This window comes from Rosa rugosa, chromosome 3 (assembly GCF_958449725.1).
Source record: "Rosa rugosa chromosome 3, drRosRugo1.1, whole genome shotgun sequence".
NCBI classification, from domain to species: domain Eukaryota; kingdom Viridiplantae; phylum Streptophyta; class Magnoliopsida; order Rosales; family Rosaceae; genus Rosa; species Rosa rugosa.
In genome coordinates this window covers 27,778,774-27,799,717 of record NC_084822.1, presented here as the reverse complement: position 1 = coordinate 27,799,717, position 20,944 = coordinate 27,778,774, and the positions used below count along the sequence as shown (strand labels likewise).

The 20,944-nt window shown below is 40.3% G+C and overlaps 1 protein-coding gene and 1 long non-coding RNA gene across 2 annotated transcripts; one reads left to right on the top strand and one right to left on the bottom strand.

Annotated features, from left to right (window-relative positions):
• Positions 1 to 1,853: 1,853 nt before the first annotated feature.
• On the top strand, positions 1,854 to 14,242 carry LOC133740072 (putative laccase-9). The gene is made up of 7 exons (XM_062167922.1): positions 1,854 to 2,058; positions 2,155 to 2,306; positions 9,048 to 9,292; positions 10,105 to 10,230; positions 10,387 to 10,987; positions 13,100 to 13,458; positions 13,711 to 14,242. The coding sequence occupies exons 1-7, from the start codon at positions 1,939 to 1,941 to the stop codon at positions 13,893 to 13,895; spliced, it is 1,788 nt and encodes a 595-aa protein (XP_062023906.1). The 5' UTR covers positions 1,854 to 1,938; the 3' UTR covers positions 13,896 to 14,242.
• Positions 14,243 to 19,153: 4,911 nt separating this feature from the next.
• On the bottom strand, positions 19,154 to 20,408 carry LOC133741443 (uncharacterized). Its single transcript, XR_009861920.1, has 3 exons — positions 20,267 to 20,408; positions 20,112 to 20,155; positions 19,154 to 19,292 (listed from the first exon to the last, which is right to left on the bottom strand). It is a non-coding gene; the product is annotated as an uncharacterized LOC133741443 (long non-coding RNA).
• Between the last annotated feature and the right edge of the window lie 536 nt (positions 20,409 to 20,944).

Below are 20,944 nucleotides of genomic sequence, written 5' to 3'. Positions count from 1 at the left end.
CCAAGATGTAGATCTATCAAGAGAGGGATGACGTGGTGACGTCGCCGCCACCAGCCAAACCCAATGGTGACACAGAAACGTCACCAGATTGGCCGGGAAAAACTTGGAGTCCAACCAAAACAATCCTGCATGAGAACAACATCATAGAACCCATCCAAAGATCTCCACAACCCAAATCTCTGAACCATACAAAACATCCTCAGATACTAACACATAAACCAAAACAGAAAAAAAAAAAAAAAAAAAAAAAAAAAAAGCGATCCGCATAAGGATCAGAGGGATAGACAACCGTAGATCGTGCAGTCCCTTGATGCACTACAGTATTCATTAGATTTACGTGCGGTAATGGGAAAACCCCGTTTAAAGAGACAAACAACATGACGCCGACGTTGGAGCTCCGAAGGACCAGAGAACAATTGGTGAAGTTGGGTCTGATGGGTGAGGAGGATGTGCATCTTAACCATGAAGAATTAGAGATTTGAGAAATAAAGGAAGAGGAAAGAAAAAGAAAATAGAGAATTGATGGAAAGGACATGAGAAGGAAGAGGGGCGGTGGGAAAGATGAAGAAAAGGGAAGAACAGAGGGATAGTAGGGATGGGTATTCTGAAACTGGTAAATTAGGAAAGGTTAGAAGAAGAATTTTGGTAAGGAAAGGAAATCGTACTTGCCACCGTCGGGGCAGAGAGCTACCACTAGAAAGGGTAGGGAAGAAGGTGGAGGAGAATCGGTGTGGGAGGAAGGAGAGAGAATTAAGTATGCATGGTTAAACAACAGCAATCGAAAATAATAAAACATATGTGATAACCAGTTATGCATGTCTTGGGCCAAAAAAAAATAATTAAGTTTTGATCAAAATTTCCAATTAACTAGCATACACTATACTAGAACACTCTTGTGCACTTGTGAGATGACACACCAACTGTTACCTCAAAATGAAGTTCAATTGAAATCCATCATTTGGCTAAACAATCATTTGGTTAGTTTTGGGCTTTGCTCTAACAGAAGCTTTTGCATCGTTTAATTTCCCCCGAGATGGCCTTTTATATTATGAGAGATTCTTACGTAGGTGGTGGGGCAGTTCAATCAAAATTCAGAAAATTTTAAGTGTGTTCTGAATTTATTCTTATTTATTAAAATGAAACTCAAAACACCCCTTTGCATGTTTACTGATTGGGCAGCCCTACCAGCTACGTAGTACGTTTGTCATACGTAATACGTAAGAATCTATAAGAGATTCTCTGAGAGATTCTTACTAAAACAACCGACTTTTTTGTTCCAGTTATTGAATGTAAACCACTAAACCGACAAGTTCACTATCCGGTCCCCGGAACATTAAATCATTACCTCTTCTAGTCACTTCCTAAAAGAAACAGCCAACCCCGAGCTACCAAGATAGGGAACGTGAGGCGTGTGCTCTCGCAAGTCTTTCAGAGTTTGATATTCGAATGCACCAAATTTTTGTGGTCGTGATATTCGAATCCATTACGTGCAATAATTCATTATTCAGGACTGGTGGAGCAATGATCCGGGTGTGTGTTTAGCTGCAATTGCACGTGCCTTTTCCAATGTCGGATCGGCTCTGCACATGGAAATTGAAGCTATGAGTCAAAAGGGAAGAGCAGATGGATAGTAGTGACTCCTGTTTATATCGATCATTAATGCTACATGTAACGATTTCCTCCATATCAATTAACCCATTTGATATAAAAAAAAAAAAAAAAAATTAAAATTGCAAAAAGCAAGAACAAAACAACCTCCACGTCTGCCGAAATTTGAAATGAAGTTCGAACGACAGCCGCAAATCAGAAAGCTCCGGTATGATGCCTCTATAAAGTCCATGGATGATTAACTGCTCATAATAATTAATTAAATAGAAAGCGTGTTCTAGAGTCTGGCTAGCGCTCCATCTTCTTCGGAGTAATCCCAGAACTAAAAAAATGAAACACCAAAAGACATGCCCATTGTCAACTACTGAGCTTCTGGTGTTTCTGTTTCTTATAGTACTGCAGTTCCTCTCCCTGCTGGTTCAAGCCGAAGTCCATTACTATGATTTTGTTGTAAGTCCCTTTTCCCAGTTCCTCACTCTCTCTCTCTCTCTTTCTCTCTCAAAACTAATTTGTGTTGTTCGTACGTAATATATAACGTACTGCTAGGTAAGGGAGAAAAATTACACGAGGCTGTGTGAGACAAAGAGCATTTTAGTTGTGAATGATAGTTTCCCAGGACCGGAGATACGTGTTCACAAAGGTGATACAGTTTATGTCAACGTGCATAACCAAGGAGATTATGCACTCACCGTTCACTGGTAACTAGAGTCTCTCTCTCTCTCTCTCTCTCTCTCTCTCTCTCTCTCTCACCTTGTTGCAAAAGTCAGTATATATATATATATGGCAATTTCTGGAATACAAACATATGTTTTGTGAGATGTGGAACCCAGAGGGTCAACATCACCCTTATGTTGCTCTCCGTCGCGAATATAAAATCTCATTGTGAGCTATACCCTCTCTACGCCTGTAATGAACCCCTCTCCTTGCGTTTCTTTTGGGAAAAAAAAAATTAAAAAACCTGAGAAAGCGACCTTCAGCAACAAAAGAAAGCTTAAAGAGTACGTGATGCCGTGATGGAGCTCTTACATACTCATCTAATTCATCCCAGGCATAAGTGGTCCCCCCCCCCTTTTTTTTTTTTTTTTTCCTGTTTCCATTCCAAAGGGCATGAAGTGGTGTCCCTCTCCTTTTTATTATGGGGTTTTGTCCATTTACCCCATTTCTAGGGATTTTTTTCCCTCTTACCCCATTAAGTTTTTTTAATTCCCTCTTACCCAATGCACTCTAAGGGAGTCTTCCCTAATACCCCATTAAGATTTTTTTTTTGTTTTTAATTTTTTTTAATACCATTTTACCCCTCACCCCTTTGTTACTTAGAGAGAGAGAGAAAGAAAATGGAAGAGAGAGAAACCATAGGAGACTTCGCCGGAGCCCGTCACCGACCGCCGGAATCCGGTCATCGGTTGCCGGAATCTGGTTACCGGTCACTGGATTCCGGCCAACTTTCGCCGGAATCCGGTCACCGGTCGCCGGATGCTGCCCACCAGAATTTGCTGAAAATCTCACCAGAAAGTTTTGTTGCCCCCAATAGACGTCTATTGCCCCCCAATAGACGACTATCAGCCATGTATTGCCCCCTAGTAGACGTCTATTGCCCCCCAATAGACGTTTAGATTAACAAAATGGTAATTAATCTTCCTAAAACTACACAAATAAAACTTTGATTAAAGAAAAAAAACGAGGAGATTACATCAATTGAAAACGTCTATTGCCCTCCAATAGACGTATATTGCCCCTCAATAAACATTTCGGTTACCGAAATGAAAACTAATCTTCCTAAAATTACACAAATAAAACTTTGATTAAAGAAAAGAATCAGAGATTGTATCAATTTAAAGCGTCTATTGCCTCCCAATAGACATGTATTGCCCTCCAATAGACTTTTATCGGACGTCTATTGGGGGGCAATACACGTCTATTGCCCACCAATAAAACTTTTTTTTTCTTTTTTCTTTCCTTCTGGGCCTTCTGCCATCATGAAACTGGCCTCCATCTCATCAACTCTCTTCCCAAGGACCCCTTGTGAAGCTATTTCCCTTGTGCAGCCCAAAAAAAAAAAAAAAATTCGGCACCTAGAAACTACTCTGGGCACCCAGTCTTCTTTCTTCTCCCTTCTTCCACAATTGCAGACCGGAATCCTAACTTATTCCTTCGCATCAAGGCCCGAGTTCGCCTCTGGCGAGGTAGCTAGGACCGGAGCTTCTTTGCCTTCTTCATGGAGTTCAACCAGTGACCTGAACGACGACGACGCCGCCGATCTTCCCAATCTCGGCATTCGTCTGCAGGTTGGAATCAGAGGCTTTGAACTGCGATTCGAGGAGTCTCCGATTCGGAATCCGTCTGGGAGCCTCGGACGTGGAGCTGGCTGGAATCCGAATCGAGTTCGCAATCGAGGCGGGGATAGTGACAGTGGTCCACGTCACACAGCAACTGGAGTGAGCTAAGCTTCGGCGATGTCGCGAAAGCCGATCCGGCATAGATTTGGAGTCGCCGGTGGAAGGTTTTGGGCAGACCGAAGATGACCGCGGAGGTGAGATGGTGGCCATGGATTTTCCGGCTTAGTCCACTGTCGACGGCGTGACCAACGATCCGGAATTGTCTTGAGGCGATCTGAGAGAGAGAGAGAGAGAGAGAGAGTTTTTCAGATCGGAGGAGAGAGAATGCACGATCTGGACTATTGGAGAGAGGAGTTGCATTTGTGTAATTATTTAATTAGACTGAGGGTAGATTGGTCATTTTCTCCTAAATTGGGTAAGTGGGAATAAAAATCTGTTGCTGGGGTAAGTGGGATAATTTTTGCTCATTTTGGGGCTTTGGGTAAAGGACCCTTTTATTATTGCTAACCTAGAAATATAAACCAGATTTGGCATTCTCCACAATTGGTGCAACATTTTTGTTGGTGACTTAATTTTCAAAGTATTTTTCAGGAGTACTCGTTTTTTATTTTTATTTCTTTTTATATTTGGCAAGATTTCAGTAGTACTCGTTTTGAAAAGGGTCCTTGACCAAAAGCCCCAAAATGAGCCAAAATTATCCCACTTACCCCAGCAACATATTTTTATTCCCACTAACCCAATTTAAAGAGAAATGACAACTTTGCCCTTCACCTAATTAAAAAACTACATGATGCCACTCTCTCATCTCTCTCCTCCCCCAGATCCGGTCTCTCTCTCTCTCTCTCTCACACACCAGACGTCTGCTCTCTCTCTCTCTCTCTCCTCGTCGCTCCCTCCTCGTCGGAATCGGACAGACGACGTCACTGGCCAGTTTGCCTCCGTCGTCGTCTCTGTCGCCGTCTTCGTGGCTTGCCTCTAACCCGATCCGTTTGGAAATTGGTTTTACGGTGTCAAAGATCCGTCTCCAAACGTCGGAGCTCCGTTTGCGTTCGCTCTCCACCAAGCTCAGATCACCATACTCGCTCCTTGAGGTTGCTCACACACGACGACTCAACCGGCACCGACCGAGCCAGTAGCTATAGCAGTAATAACTTCGTCTCTAGCGAAGCTGCACCACCCGGACGCCTCGTCGGAGGCCTCTTCGGAAGGCCGGGATTTCGAGATTCTGGAGTCAATCTGAGTTCAAGGGAAGCTCTGATTTCAAGGTCGGAGATGATTTGGGTTCGAGATGCGTCTGCTCCATGCGCAACTTCGCCGGGCTTTGCTGTCAGGGATTGGTCGGCGTCGTTCTGATTTTTTTTTTTAATTTTTTTTTTAGTAAATGGGGGCAGAAGGCATATAATGCAAGAAAAGGGGGAAAAATGTTTTATTGGGGGCCACAAGTCAATTTATTTCTTTCCTTTGCCTTTTTTTTTTGGGTAAAATGGGGGCAGAAGGCCCGGAAGGAAAAAAAATGAAAAAGAAAGGTTTATGTTGGGGCAATATAGGTTTGTTAAAGGTCTATTGGGAGGGCAATAGACGTCTATTGGGGGGCAATATACGTTTTGAATTGATGTAGTCTCATCTTTTTTTTCTTTAATCAAAGTTTTATTTGTGTAATTTTAGGAAAATTAGTTCCCATTTCGGTAATCAAAACGTCTATTGGGGGGCAATACATGGTTGATAGTCGTCTATTGGGGGGCAATACATGGCTGATAGTCGTCTATTGGGGGGCAATAGACGTTTTGAATTGATGTAATCTCCTTGTTTTTTTTTCTGTAATCAAAATTTTATTTGTCTAAATTTAGAGAGATTAGTTCCCATTCTGGAAATTGAAAGTCCTATTGGGAAGCAATATGCTTCTATTGGGGGGCAATACATGACAGATAGTCGTCTATTGGGGGGCAATAGACTATTGGGGCAATAGACGTCTATTGGGGGGCAATAGACGTCTATTGGGGGGCAATAGATGTCTATTGGGGGCAAAAAAAACTTTCCGGTGAGATTTGCAGCAATTTCCGGTGGGGGGCAGCCGGTGACCGGAATCCGGCGAAAGTTGGCCGGATTCCGGCGACCGGTGACCGGATTCCGGCGGCCGGTGACGGGCTCCGGCGAAGTCTCCTATAGTTTCTCTCTCTTCCATTTTCTCTCTCTCTCTCTCTCTAAGTAACAAAGGGGTGAGGGGTAAAATGGTATTAAAAAAAATTAAAAACAAAAAAAAAATCTTAATGGGGTATTAGGGAAGACTCCCTTAGAGTGTATTGGGTAAGAGGGAATTAAAAAAACTTAATGGGGTAAGGGAGAAAAAAATCCCTAGAAATGGGGTAAATGGATAAAACCCCTTTTGAAAAAGACATTTTGAAAGCATCGACAACCCACTAAACTATATTTAGACCGAGCAAATATATCTTAACTATAAGCGCACTAGATTAACTATTGGTTTACATCAAGTAATTTTAAACATCCAATGATACATTTATACCCAACAAGTTTGTATACACCCTTCCATCTATATAGCCTAACAAACCAGAAACATTTATATCTCTCATTTATTACACATTAATGTAGGCTTCCTTTGGAATTTTGTTTGGTTTATGATTTGGTATCATGAGCTTTGGTTCGCTAGTTACTTTGGTGGAAGATTGTCTTCTGCTCGGTGCATGTCGGTCATACCATTGGTAACTTTGTACATAATCCGACTTACATCCAGTGCTTTATTAGATGTGACTTCTATCGATCGTTGCTAGGTTTATTTTTCAATGCCTTATTGCATCTCGTATTGTTTTCGTAATTATAATTTTAATATAGTTTCTATATTTGTTAGCTGTAATCCTATTATTATTAATAGAGTTGTTATTTTTCTTAAAAAAAAAATTTATTTAGTATAATATATGGTGTGAGGATATTTGAGTACGTATTTTCACTTGTGGCTAACAAAATGAGTTCTGTTAAATATATACACTATAGATAATAAGAGCTAAATTACACATAAACAAACCTAACCAACCGCACCAACTATTATGCTAGAATTAAGCATTGATGCACTGAAAATAATTACATATCAAAATTCATTGTAATTGGAAACGAAAAAAAAATGCACTCTCTTCTCTCGAGAGCAACCCTAAGACCGCAACCGGCCTTGATTGGCGGCGGCGGCGCTGCAAACTCCTTGACTCTGGACAAAGAGGATTCCCGGCTACGCAGTAGCTCGGTAAATTGGATTTGGAAGGGTGGCAGAGCCTCTCTTTCTTCTCCCCTATTTGGCGGCAATGGCGATTGGTGCAGACGGTGCCTCATGATGTTAGTTTTGAATCAGGCTCGTCTTTTGGGTGGACCGAAACCTCTGATGGCGGTCAGCTTGGTTGTGAAGGCACGAGTCTTCTCACCTTCAACTTTGGTGACTGCGTTGGGCGATGTGGGATGGGGACTCGATGATAACAGTGCTGCTCAGGTCTATAGTTCAAATCCGATCGGGGGTACCTTGGATTTTGTCTATGTTTTGGTGGCCGTGAGTGATACTGGTGGATGGGGTCTCGCGCTTCCGGATGGGAGGCTAGGCGGCAGGATTCCGGAATTGAGCTTTCTGATCCTGCATGATTCCAAGCTGGGAGGTAGGATTCCGGGCTGGTGCAGCGGCAAGGTATAGCTCCTTGCTCAGGTCGAAGGATGTGGTGGATGGGCCTCTTGGGCCTTGAACTGGTTTGTGGGCCTTAGTTTTGGGCTCACTGATATAGGGTTTCAAGTGAGCTGGATTACCCTTCGCTATGGGGTTGGATGGAGTTTTTATTCTTCTAGAATAGGAATTTCAGGAGGTTCTGAGGAACGATTCTTTCTGTCGACCTTATAGGGGTGTTTCATTTTTGTACTGTTTGCTGAACTTAATGAAAGGGCTGACCTATTTCGATAAAAAAAAATTATGCTAGAAATAAGCAGGCAAAATAATATAGGAAATCTAACACCATGAACCATGGAGATGAACTCAAATCCCAAACTCTTTACGATGATACTACCACGAAAAATAAAATAGAAAAAAATATTTTCCCCGCAAAATCACCTTCAAAATAATACTTTCCCCGCAAACTAAGGCCCAAGGGAATATTCTAGCCCGAATGAACTAGAGAAAAACTAATTGATGCATGCACCCGACTTTCGTCCATCAAAAGTAAAATCTATATGATGACCAAACATTGCCGAAAAATCAACCAGAGCTACCTCTTATTTGAATAAATAAGCAAGTGAACCACCACTTGTATCCTCAAGACCCAAAACTCCACCACCCTTGACCATCATCAGTCAACAAGCAACGCCAACCACACCCCCAGCGAGTTACTAAGATCGAACATAATCATGAAAAAACCTCATGGGTTGTGACCAAACTAAACACCATGCTGCAAGAATGAAGCAAATCTAGAGAAGAATCGCCATAAAGAGGAAAAATGGCTCCCCATCTGCAAAGCAATTAATCCAAGCTAATTGATGCTGATAGATCAATCAACTCATCCTTGGCTAATAAATGAACAAAAACTTATTCATGCATGAATCAACTCTTCACCATGAAGGAAAAATCAAGAACAAGACACCGGAATGAAACCTAGATTCAAAACAAATGAAGAACAAACAATCCAAAATGAAAGAGCAACAAGAATAGGTTAAGTCAGGCCAAGACTTAGGTGCAGTGATTAGCACGAAGAAATCCTAGCACGACACTATTTGAGAACCCTTTTTGAAAAAACTAAGAAATCAAAAATAAAGAAACAGAGCATAGATCCCTAATTTCAACATGCTTTTTCTGTGAATTTGGGCCAATAATTTTTCAGAAAATTCTGCTAATCTCATCTCATGTTTGACAAAATTTACACAAACCATTTTCAATATTGACTATTTTTTATCTTTTAGTTTATGAAAAAGTTGATATTATATATTCTTTTTTGTTTATGAATTGAACTTTAATTCAATTTGATGAAGTAAGTAATTGGGATACTACTACGATATCTAGTTACTTATTTTTGACTTCTTTAGATGAGGCAATGTTTATGAAAAAATTGCTATGTTATAACAATACAGGCATGGGATAAAGCAACCACGAAATCCATGGTCAGATGGTCCATCTTACATCACACAGTGTCCAATCCCACCTGGAACAAACTTCACCTATGAAGTATTATTGTCCATAGAAGAAGGAACTGTATGGTGGCATGCACATAGTGATTGGACTAGAGCTACTGTTCATGGTGCTATTGTTATCTTGCCTGCTATTGGAACCACATTCCCATTTCCGCAACCTGATGAAGACGAAGTTCTTGTAATTGGTATAAAAAATTAATCTGCATGAGTCGTTTTATTTAATATTGAGACTAACTCTTTCTTTTGATCTTCAGTTTAATATTGTGTTACTGGAATAACTTACAAATACTAATGAACATCATACAATATTGTATAAATCTACAATGGGATATATGATCAAGAGATTAGAATAACTTCAATGTACAACTTATAGTGTTGGATTTATAAATATGTTTTTGAAAAACTATCAAAGAATTCTAACTATATATACTTTGCACAATCATCAAATTTTCGTGAAATAGGCAATTATGTTAAACAACATTAGATAAAATTTGATTAGAATTTGATTTCTAGTGTGGAATGAAAATTGAAAAATGAGAATAATACCTATTTTATAAGGCATGCTCACTTAAGGGACAGTTTTTAAGGGACTGTGAGGGACAAGTGAATCTGACGGCTGAAAATAAATGCACAGTTTTAAGTTGTTATAATTTGTGCTTTTATATTTAATACATGTGGTTTAGATGCACTTGTTCCTCACAGTCCCTTAAAACTGTCCCTTAGGTGAGCAAATCTGTTTCTATCAAAACAAAATATGTCCGCCTATTACCATTTGGCCTAGTGGCATAAATCTTCCCTTTGTGAGTGGGAGGTCGTGATTTTGACTCACAATAAAGTAGTTGCTGTATATGAGTTGTTTGATTTGATAAAAAAAATATAAAAAAATAATAATGCCCTAGATTCTATTTACCATTTGGGCTCTAATTCTACTTCATTGATGTCAATTAAGTACTAATAAACCCTTGTATTATCTGTGTTGATCCTTGCATATATGAAGCATCTTGGTACACAGGAGATATAAAAGAACTTATTGATGAGTCTATACAAAATGGTACCGACTTACCCCATTCAGATGCTTACACTTTAAATGGGCAGCCAGGAGATTTTTGTGCATGCTCCAATGGTATGCTTTCTCTTTTTCTTATTTTTTTTCATTGATTTTAATGCTCCATTAATTTTTTCAAAAGGATATTGTATATTGCTAAAATTGAAATCTGCTTGTATTTTTTTTTTTTTCAAAAGGAAATCTGCTAGTATTTAAAATCCTGAATAATTTCAGGAACAGCGTACCGTCGTATAGTGGATTACGGCAAGACATATCTTCTTCGTATAGTCAACGGAAACATGAATGCAGAACACTTCTTTGCCGTTGCAGAGCATAGTCTCACTGTGGTTGGACTAGATGGAGCCTACATAAAACCCATAAACACTGCCTACATGGTCATAAGTCCTGGACAAACGATGGATGTCTTGCTAGTAGCAAACCAGTCTCTTGGCCAATATTATATGGCTATTAGACAATACTCAAGTGAGAACCCTTCAGTCACTAGATTTGACCATGCAAATGTTACTGCAATCCTTGAATACAGAGGCAACTATACATATGAGACATCTCCTGTATTTCCATCTACTCTTCCTATGTACTTGGACAAAGCAGCAGCACTCAACTTCACATACCAACTTAGAAGCTTGGCTACTCCAGAGTACCCTGTAAATGTTCCACTCGACATCACTACCAGAATGTATATTACAGTGTCGATGAATGTACTTCCTTGTGACCATGCAGGCTGTGAAATAACTGAGAATATCGCTTCAAGCCTAAATAATGTTAGTTGGGTCGACACAAAACCAACTACAAATGTCTTGGAAGCCTACTACAGGTTCTTCCTCTTCTCTCTACATTTCATGCATCTTCTTTGTGAGAGAAAAGTGAGATTTAATTACTATATCCTTCAATAATTGTTCTAGTATTGAATGCATTAGCGGTAATCATATGGTCATAACAAAGAAATATGTAACTATATTTTTAAAAAGAGGATCAAAGGATTTCACTCCTACCCCATGGTGACTCGAACCCATGACATCGATCTTAGGTAGTGGGTGCTTTAACCTCTGAGCTAACACCACTTCGTCAAAGAAAAAAAAAATAGTGCAACTAGTGCAAGCTGGGTTTATATCAGACAACAGATAATAATTACTAAAAGCAAAAACATGGAAGACCATGAATTCTTTAGTTTTTTCTTAACTGTTTGATTTAAATTCTTCCATAATTAACTACAAACTCATTGATCAGTAGGAGTAGACCACTACTCTACATAATAGATATTTTCTAATAACTAGTGATCCCCGCAAGTATGTGAGGCAACGTCTTGAGTAGTATTTATTACTTTGTTTCTTTCAATAAACAATCAAATTTTGTGTTCTTTTTTTCAGGTTCCTTTTTTATGGCCTTTTTTTTTAATGTTATTTTTTTTTTGGCCATTTTTTTCTCAGATTCTAAATATATAGATATAGCCTAAAATAACAGCAATTATGAAAGTTGACAAAAGTCAAACATCAAAATCTTCTTAAATTTCTTTATCACATCAAAGAATATTTAACATACTTAAGGATAAACAATCATTCAAGAACAACGTTTATAAGACTAGGAGGCGAACGCGCTGTACGCGCCTGAGAGCAAGAACCAAGGTCTTCCCCCCTGTTCGGTGGCGTGCCCCTACGCTGTCGTCGGACGGGCCATTGCCGACTCCGCGTGGGTTGGGTGTGAGGCCGGGTCTCTCGTTCCGATCGATGAGATTACGGTGGATGTCAGTGAGGGAGGGGAAAGTGCGGCTGCTGGCTTCTGGGTTCTCTCTTCGATGGTCTACTCGCCCGATACAATCTCGGATTTGGAGGCGATCCGGCGGTGAGGCATTCGGCGCGGCTTGGCCGGGGGCTAATCAGAGCAGCTTTTTCCGGTTCGGATCTTCGGATCCCGATCTGGGTGAGCGGGGTTCCAGATGGCTTCTCCATGGTGTGACGAAGATGGTTTCTCTGCAGGTTTTGGCTCCGATCTGGGGTGACAGATCGCTGACGGCGGCTCGGCGGAAGCTGCGGGGTGGCCTTCTGCAAGGTCCGGCGGCAATGGCTGTAGGGGATTTGGGCCAGACCCGGCTGGCAGATTGCGGGCTTCCCTTATCCTGGGTTGTTGCTTGGGCTTGGGCCCTCTTTTTGGGCATGGGCTTAGCTAGTTATGTTATTTATGTTTTATTTTATTGCTGTTATGTGTCTAGGTCGCGTCTTTGGCGTGAAATAAGAGTCTACACTTGTTGTGTAGAACTAGTAGGGCCTTATGCCAGTGTATGCACTCAGTGTGCCTTATCTGCTCTAGGTTGGTAGCGAGTTTTTGGCTTCATCAAATGGTCGCTACCGCCTAGTGGCAGGATGAAGCTAAGTGTTGTCGGATTTATCATCTGGCGGCAACATAGTAGGGAAGCTGTGCTAAAGCAGGTATTTATGCTAGGTTGTACGCGGGGTACATATAGTGTTATCTTTCCGCTATGTCACTGCTATGTTAAAGCAAATGGAGTAGCTATTGCACTCTTTGCTAGTTTGTGCTTGTTAGAATACAAGTCTCCTATAGAGATTTCTGATATTATTTCGGGAAATTTTCTAGATGCTTATGGTAATCAGGGGTTTAGGCTGAATGTCCCCCCCTTGTATTCGACAGTTTCATTAATCAAGGCTTGAGGGCAGCTCCACCAGCCCTTCATTCAAAAAAAAAAAAAAACATACTTAAGTGTTAGAAATGATTATAAACATTTATATAAGCTGATGCGAAAGATGAACAACTCATTCATATAATAATGAGTAAGAAAAAAAAATCATTTGTACTTGACTCCATTTTAGATGTGTGCTAACTTATTGTAATTAATATCAGTATTCAAAATTGTTAATTTAAGCATTTTCAATAGAGTAACTAAGAATACGCTAGTTTTAATATTGTGATGCAGGAACATAAGCAGGGCTTATGAATCAAATTTCCCAGACCAGCCGCCTTTGTTTTATGATTTTACAGCAGATTCTGTCCCCGACTATTATGATTACACAGCACAAGGGACAAAGGTGAAAGTGTTGAACTATAATGAATCGGTTGAAATTGTGTTCCAAGGGACTAATGTGATGGACGGTTCTGTCAATCATCCAATGCATATGCATGGATATAGCTTTTATGTGGTCGGGTATGGTTTTGGAAATTTTGACAATGAGACTGATCCCAAGGGGTATAATTTGGTAGATCCTCCTGAAGTAACTACCTTTGGAGTTCCCAAAAGAGGATGGTTAGCAATTAGATTCAAAGCAACTAATCCTGGTATGTATTACCGATTAATATTGCTTTACATTAATGTATATCCATAAAGTGGGAATTTAGTTGTTTCGATACAAATTAAAAAATAAAATAAAATCTCATGTTGGTTGTATCATGCACCCAAAGCCATGCATGACAATAATTCTAGGTGTTTTTCACTATTATATCTAATTTTGGTTGAATGTTAAAATCAACACATATATAGCCTGGATGGTATAGTAGATTGCATTAGTGATTTTTTTCCCTTATTTGCAGGAGTGTGGCTTTGGCATTGTCATTTCGAGAGACACTTAACTTGGGGTATGGACACTGCTTTTATAGTGAAAAATGGGGACACTCCGGAGACTAGCATTCGCGGGCCACCAACTTACATGCCCCCATGTATTATTCCATTGAATTCTCGTGTCCATGGTGAATTTATTGAAGAGAAAAGAGAGTAATAGTAGAGTGTATTTATATTCTTATATGCGCATTAGCATAAAATAATTTCGACGGCATGGAGGTCTTTAGTGATTAAGAAATTAAATTATTTGATCTTAATTTCAATAATAAAGAGAATTCCGAGGAGGACAGTGCCCGTCCGGCTGCACGCGCCAATCGCCGACGAGGCCAGAGGCCAACGCCGACGCGGGTGCGCAGCCGGATGAGGAAGGTTTTTGTCGAGGGAAACGTACCCTAGCTAGTTGGTGCTTTGTTGAATACATTTGTTTAGTAGAGACTCATGAAGGTATTTCAGGATGTTCTCTAGTTGCGTATTGTAATCAGGGGTTTTGGTTCATTGTCCGCCCTTGTACATTGAGAATTACAGATTTAATCATTTCACTAATATGAATGGACTCGTCAACACTTTTAAGGTTTTACAATTAAATTCATGGCCAAAATTTGGGTTTTTTTTTTTTTTAAAGGCAAATAAGCAATCCATTCAAACAAAGAAAGCTACAGGAAAGCAAGGAAAAGGTGAGATAAGGAAAGAGGGGGATTGAGAACCCAATCCAGATGATACGCTTTCCTATGAGCAGGCTAGCAAAAAAATATGTCACTGAATTTGTAATCCTGCTGGACCAAGTCTAGTTAACTGAGACAAAAGACTTGGATAAAGCAACAATAGCTTGGACAACAGGAGCAACAGACCAATCTACTACCACAGATTGTTATTGAGAGCATTGATAAGCTACAGCAAGTCTGATTCCACAATAATAGATTGAAGAGATAAAGAGGAAGCAAGAGAGAGATCTTCCAAAATAGCTAAACCTTCCGCAGCAATAGCCGAAATTGCCCACAGTGGTTTAGTAGAACTAGCGAAGAGATGTCGATTTCAATAACGAAACAAATCTGCAATACCGCCACAAAGAGAGATACTATCCCAAGCAGCATAAGTACTCACCTTTAAACTTCCAAAATTAATTCGGTGGATTCCACGAACGAGAAGGCCTTGAAGAATTATGGTGCATCACATTAGAAGATCTGGAAGGAAAATTAAGAAATTTAAGAGTACAATGAGCCTTACACTATGCCAAAATCTGCATCAGACTACACTTTTTAGACAACGAAAAAAAATTTGTCGTTGTGTGTTGATTGAAACTGCTTCATACAACAGGTTTAGTGAGATTCGGTTGTATAAGGACATCCGAAATCAGAATTTTTTTGGTGCAAGATTATTGTACAACAGTTATAAGGATTTTTCTGTTGTCTGAATGAAAAAAATTTCCCTCCCACCTTGCTCAAATTTGGGTCAAAATTTTGACTCACCTTGTACAACAATATAGTTGTTTATGTAGTATGAGCAAAATATCATACAACACAATTTTTGTTTGTGTTGTGCAAGTTTGGAAGAAAACTAGAAGTTCCCAAAATGAGTCTTTAGCGCCAAAACAACCAATTTTTGGGTGAAATGCAGGTACATGATTGTAAGATCCTACAACAGAATGGCCTATTTTTGTTGTGTGAATGTGCCTAGGCGGGAGAAATGAGTTTGTGATTCACACTAGGCGGGAGATTTGCTTGCTGGGTCCATAAGCTGAAGTTTCAAGTGTAGACTATCAGACAACCAAAATTATTTATGTGTTGTCTGAATTGATTACACAAAATAAAAAAGGGTCCTTGACCAAAAGCCCCAAAATGAGCCAAAGTTATCCCACTTACCCCAGTAAGAGATTTTTATTCCCACTAACCAAATTTAAAACTAAATAACTATTCTGCCCTCAATCTAATTAATGAATTACATGCCATGCCACACTCTCTCATCTCTCTCATCCCGATCTCTTTCTCTTCTCTATTCTCTCCTCTCTCCTCTTTCTCTCTCTCCAGACCAGTCTCTCTCTCCATATCGACGCCGGCGACCTGCTGCATCTCCTCCCTTCGCCTGAATCTACGTCGCCACCTTCTCCGACGAGCTGCTTCAGAGCTACAACGACAGAGATGGGCTCGGATTGTAGATCATTGTCGGTGTAGTCTCTCTCGCAGGGCCGCCTTCTCCTCCGGCAAGGAGTATAGATCCAAGGTCGAGGCCGAGCTCTCTGAGTTCTGCGCTAACATCCTGAGGATTCGTCTGATTTTCATCGCCGCCATGACCGAGAACAAGGCCCGCTTCCTGTTCGTCAACACCAACTCCCTCTGGGACGAAATCGTCGAACAAATGACCAAGAAGATCGGCTACTCTCACTCCATGAACACTCTCTGGTGCACCGGTGGCTTCCTCACCAATAGTCACAACCCTGAAGTTCAGGTCTAGCCGGAAGAAGATCGTCTTCGGACCGGCTCAGCCGCCAGACTGCCTCGTGGTTTTCGACTCCGAGAGGAAGTCGTCGGTGATTCTCGAGGCGCATAGGTTGCAGATTCCGATTGTTTCGCTTGTGGACTCGGACATGCTTATCGAGTACTACAACAAGATCACGTATCCGATTCCTTGTAATTCCTCGGTGCAATTTGTGTACCTGTTCTGCAATTTGATCACCAAGACGTTCATGCTTCAGCAGAAGAAGAACGGCGCCGTTTCGGCCGAAATTGAGACTAGGTGTGTTGGTGTTTTTGGTGCGCACCAGGTGTTTGATGTTTTGATTGAGTGAGATTGATGTGTGTGTTTTTGTTGCAGTGAGTGAGTGGGGGTTATACAGGAGGCTAAGAGCGCAAAGAAGGATGAGGTGCTTGTGGTTCAATCAATTAAAGGATGAGATCCTTTAATTTAGTCATGTTTTTGTTCTTGCCTTAATTCAATCAATCTTGTGCTACAGGTCTATTCGGGGGCAATAGACGTTTTGAATTACTGTAATCTCCTCTTTTTTTTTCTTTAATCAAAGTTATATTTGTGTAATTTTAGAAAAATTAGTTTTCATTTCAGTAATCGAAACGTCTATTGGGGGACAATAGACGTTTTAAAATTGATATAATTTCTTCGTTTTTTTCTTTAATTAAAGTTTTATCTGTCTAATTTTAGGAAGATTAGTTCCTATTTCGGCTACCGAAAGTTCTATTGGGGGGCAATAGACGTCTATTGGGGGGTAATACATGGTTGATAGTCGTCTATTGGGGGGCAATAGACGTCTATTAGGGGGCAATAGACTATCGGGGCAATAGACGTCAATTGGGGGGCAATAGGAGGCAATGTAGGTCTATTGGGAGGCAATAGATGTCTATTGGGGGCAAAAAAACTTTTTCGGTGAGATTTTCAACAAATTCCGGTAACCGGAATCCGGCGACCGGTGACGAGCTCCGGCGAAGTCTCCTATGGTTTCTCTCTCATCCATTCTCTCTCTCTCTCTCTCTCTCTCTCTCTCTCTCTCTAAGTAACAAAGGGGTGAGGGGTAAAATGGTATTAAAAAAAATTTAAAACAAAAAAAAAATCTTAATGGGGTATTCGGGAAGACTCCCTTAGAGTGTATTGGGTAAGAGGGAATTAAAAAAACTTAATGGGGTTAGTGGGAAAAAAATCCCTACAAATGAGGTAAATGGACAAAAACCCAATAAAAAAACTAGACTTAATACACATTGTCTCCCACTTAGTCATTTTCAACACCTAGATAGTCTTCGAGAAAAACAGCAAAAGCAAAACTTATCTTCCTCTTCTCAAAGCAGAACCCGTCTCGTCTTCTTATCTTAAAAAATTGAACCCATCTTTTTCTCATAAAGGATTGAACCCATCTTCTTCTCGTAAAGTATTGAACCCAAAATGACTGGGTTGGGATTTATAGCAATACTTGACCCTACTGCAATCGAGAAATTCAATTCGTTCGATCAAAGTCGATTTTCTTCTCTCTCGGCTCAAGCCTTCGTCGGCCGATTGCCGCTTCACCGCCGCCACCAACCACCGCGACGCTGCTACAGTACTGTAACTCACTCAAATCGCTTTCTCCGATTTCCGATCTGTTTCTGTAATTGATGATCAGAGTTGATGTTTTTGCAATTCATGATGAGGCTGAAAATGGAGGCTGTGCGAGAGCATCTGAGGTGCTTAAGAGAATAGGTTGCTTGATTTGATTTCTTGTTAAGTACAGTAGGGTGAAGTATTGTTATCGATGTAGTTGGGTTCAAGTAGTGCCATACGCTTTCACCCGCAAGGCCATATAGATGCTTCGTCTCCATCAAGACCACCTTGGGCGACGACTTCTAAGGCCAGATCATCCCCACCCTCCAACATCCTCATCCTCATTCTTCATATCCTTCACTAATTTTTTCTTTTCAATTTGATTTCTCTGCTAACCCTAGAAATGTAAAAATGTGATCTTGCATCGATTTCATCCTTAACTTTTGGGATTATGAAAGGTTCGAAAGAAGGGCCTATGCGGAACATCAGGCTACTGAAGGCCAACTATTTCAAGAAGTTGAGCAATCTGGGTTAAGCTGAAGACTCGCTTGTCATTAAGAACTTTTACCTTAATCTTAATAGTCTCAGAGCCAGAGAGGAATCAGCTATCAGGTAATTTGTTTGCTACCCAATTTGGAATTCTGTTGAGTGCTTGTTAATCTAAGTGAACTACATGATTTGAAATTTTAGTTTGAATGATTGTTAAGTTTTGGTGTGGTTGATTGCAGAAACCTCCATCAACGCAATCAACAAAGTCTATGCTGGCTTCCTCTCCGCATTGGACACTAACTCTATCACCAAGTTCGTTCCTTTCCCTCTGTTTAATGCTCAGAAGGCAACATATAATACCTTTGTACATACATGTGCATTTACAAGCATAATTAGCTATAATGAGCTACGCTCATGGTACTGCCAGAGGTACTGATTCCCGCCAAAGGAATAGCTTACGGATACACAGCCAGGCGAGCTACAGCCTGAGCCTCGGATCACCTCCAGATCACCGCCGACGCGCCGCCACGCGCCGTGCCAAGATAGCATCAGAAGCTCCTGACTCTAGGGACTGAAGCACATCAGTCCCACATCGAAAACAAGGAGAAGATCAGCCTCCTCCTCACCTATAAAAGGTTCTCTCCTCTCTCCTCATTAATTACGCATTTACTACTCATTTATTGTTATGCTGTCTATATGCATTGACTGACTTAGGCATCGGAGAAGTGCAGACCGCCCAACGTGGTCTCCCTCTGACGCCCTGTCTTTCGTTTGACAACTAGCGAAGATCACCAAGTCCACAGAATAGCGGTCCGCCCATCGGACCCGCGTTAAACGAAGGTTTGGCTACCGCCGAACTTTGAGCATTAACAACCTTCAATTTGTGCTGGCTAACAGTGAATGAATGACACAAGCTGGCCACTTGTATTCCTCTTTAACTTTTCACCAATTCATACGAATCAGTTCTATTCATACAAATCTTCAACCTTAATGTAGTGGTGTTAATATTCCGAGGAAAACTCCTTATAATCTGAGATCCAATTAGCACCTGTTTCATAAAAACCATAGCAAGATTTGGGGATCAGTATTATGACAAGTGTTCAATCAAATTCATATGAAGGGCCAAATTCAAATGATAGAAATCCTTTTTTTTTTCTGGAAAGAAAATTCAATTATATCAGAACTTCATAAACTAGTGGAATACTTGAAAATTGGAATATTACAATGGAAGAAGGTCATGATTCATATGAAGGGCCATTTTTTTTTTCTGGAAGTAAAATTCAATTATATCAGAACTTCAGAAACTAATTGGAATACTTGAAACTTGAAATAATTACAATGGAAGAAGGTCATGTTGTTGGAAAATAAAAAAAAACACCCGATGACCCCCACACAATGAGCCTTGTAGCTTCAGTATCTAAACATTTGGTTCCAATCTGCACCTAAACATTGTGCCAATATGCACGATGCCATAAATGCTGTCAATATTTTGGGCTAGAAGTGAATTTACTGAATACTGATCACTTTTTCATGGAAAAAATTCTCACTCACACTTCGTCTGAATTTGTCTATTACTGACCAATTTTGAGCTAGCAATGACCACACCATGTCCACAGTTTTCATTTCAAAACACACGAGAAGGTCTCAACTCATGTTCAAATTAATGCAAGCATAACAATGAAGTATGTTGCTAGGAATACGATCCCAAACACACTGAACTAGGCTGTAAATTTTCAACATAATCAGTGTCTGGTTTAATGAGTTCACCAAATGAACCCATCTCAATGAAGTTCAATACACTTTAAATATACTACATATCAAAATCAATTCCAATACATGTAATTTGTGTAAGAACATTTAACATCACCTCAGATCTCTTCCTTGCATGCTGCACCAGAATAAAAATCAAATCTGCAAGAAATTCATAAATACACGATCATCGAGAAGATAATAATCACAAAAGGGCACATACATAGAGATAGAACAAGCATATTTGGATGGTAAATGGAGAGATAATGATACCCAGATGAGAAAATGGAAGAGGTCTGGTATTTGCTTGGGATGTAGAATAGCTTGTTGATGATGTCAAGTCGGGTTTAAGGGCTTGAGTGAGAAAGGGAGACAATGTCAAGAGGCAGTTACAAAATTGTAGGAGTTAAAAGCCGTTGGAATTCAACGCAGCGAATCATGAGGAAGAAGGGTCTCTTAGAGTCTCATCCAACGACCTCTCATTCTTCCTTTCAAAACGGGAAATAAAGAAAAGCCTGGGAGAGGCGTGGGGGTTCGAATTCAACACTGCATATTGGCGTAAAAACAGGGGTGGTTCTAAACGCCCCAAGTATAAATATTTTCTAGAATACCACATGCATCAAATTATTTAAAGATTTTTTTTTGGTTATAAATTAAGAAAAAAAATGAGAAAAGAAAAGGAGCCATAGCTAATGAATATTTACATGAACAGTTACCCCAGATACTGATATACCTAATCTAATTAAAAGGAGTTGATTTTGGATCATAATTAGTAATAACTATTAAAAAATGCTCTGTCCTAGCCGCCGTTTGCTAGGGTTCCAATGGCACTCCCTAGTGCCAATCATACAACTAATCGGCTCTGCTTCTTTGCCTAGAGAGGGAAAGAAGGTGTGCCCTAATGGCATCGAGGACTGGCCTTACCAGGCGAAACTCGTGTGCCGATCTCTA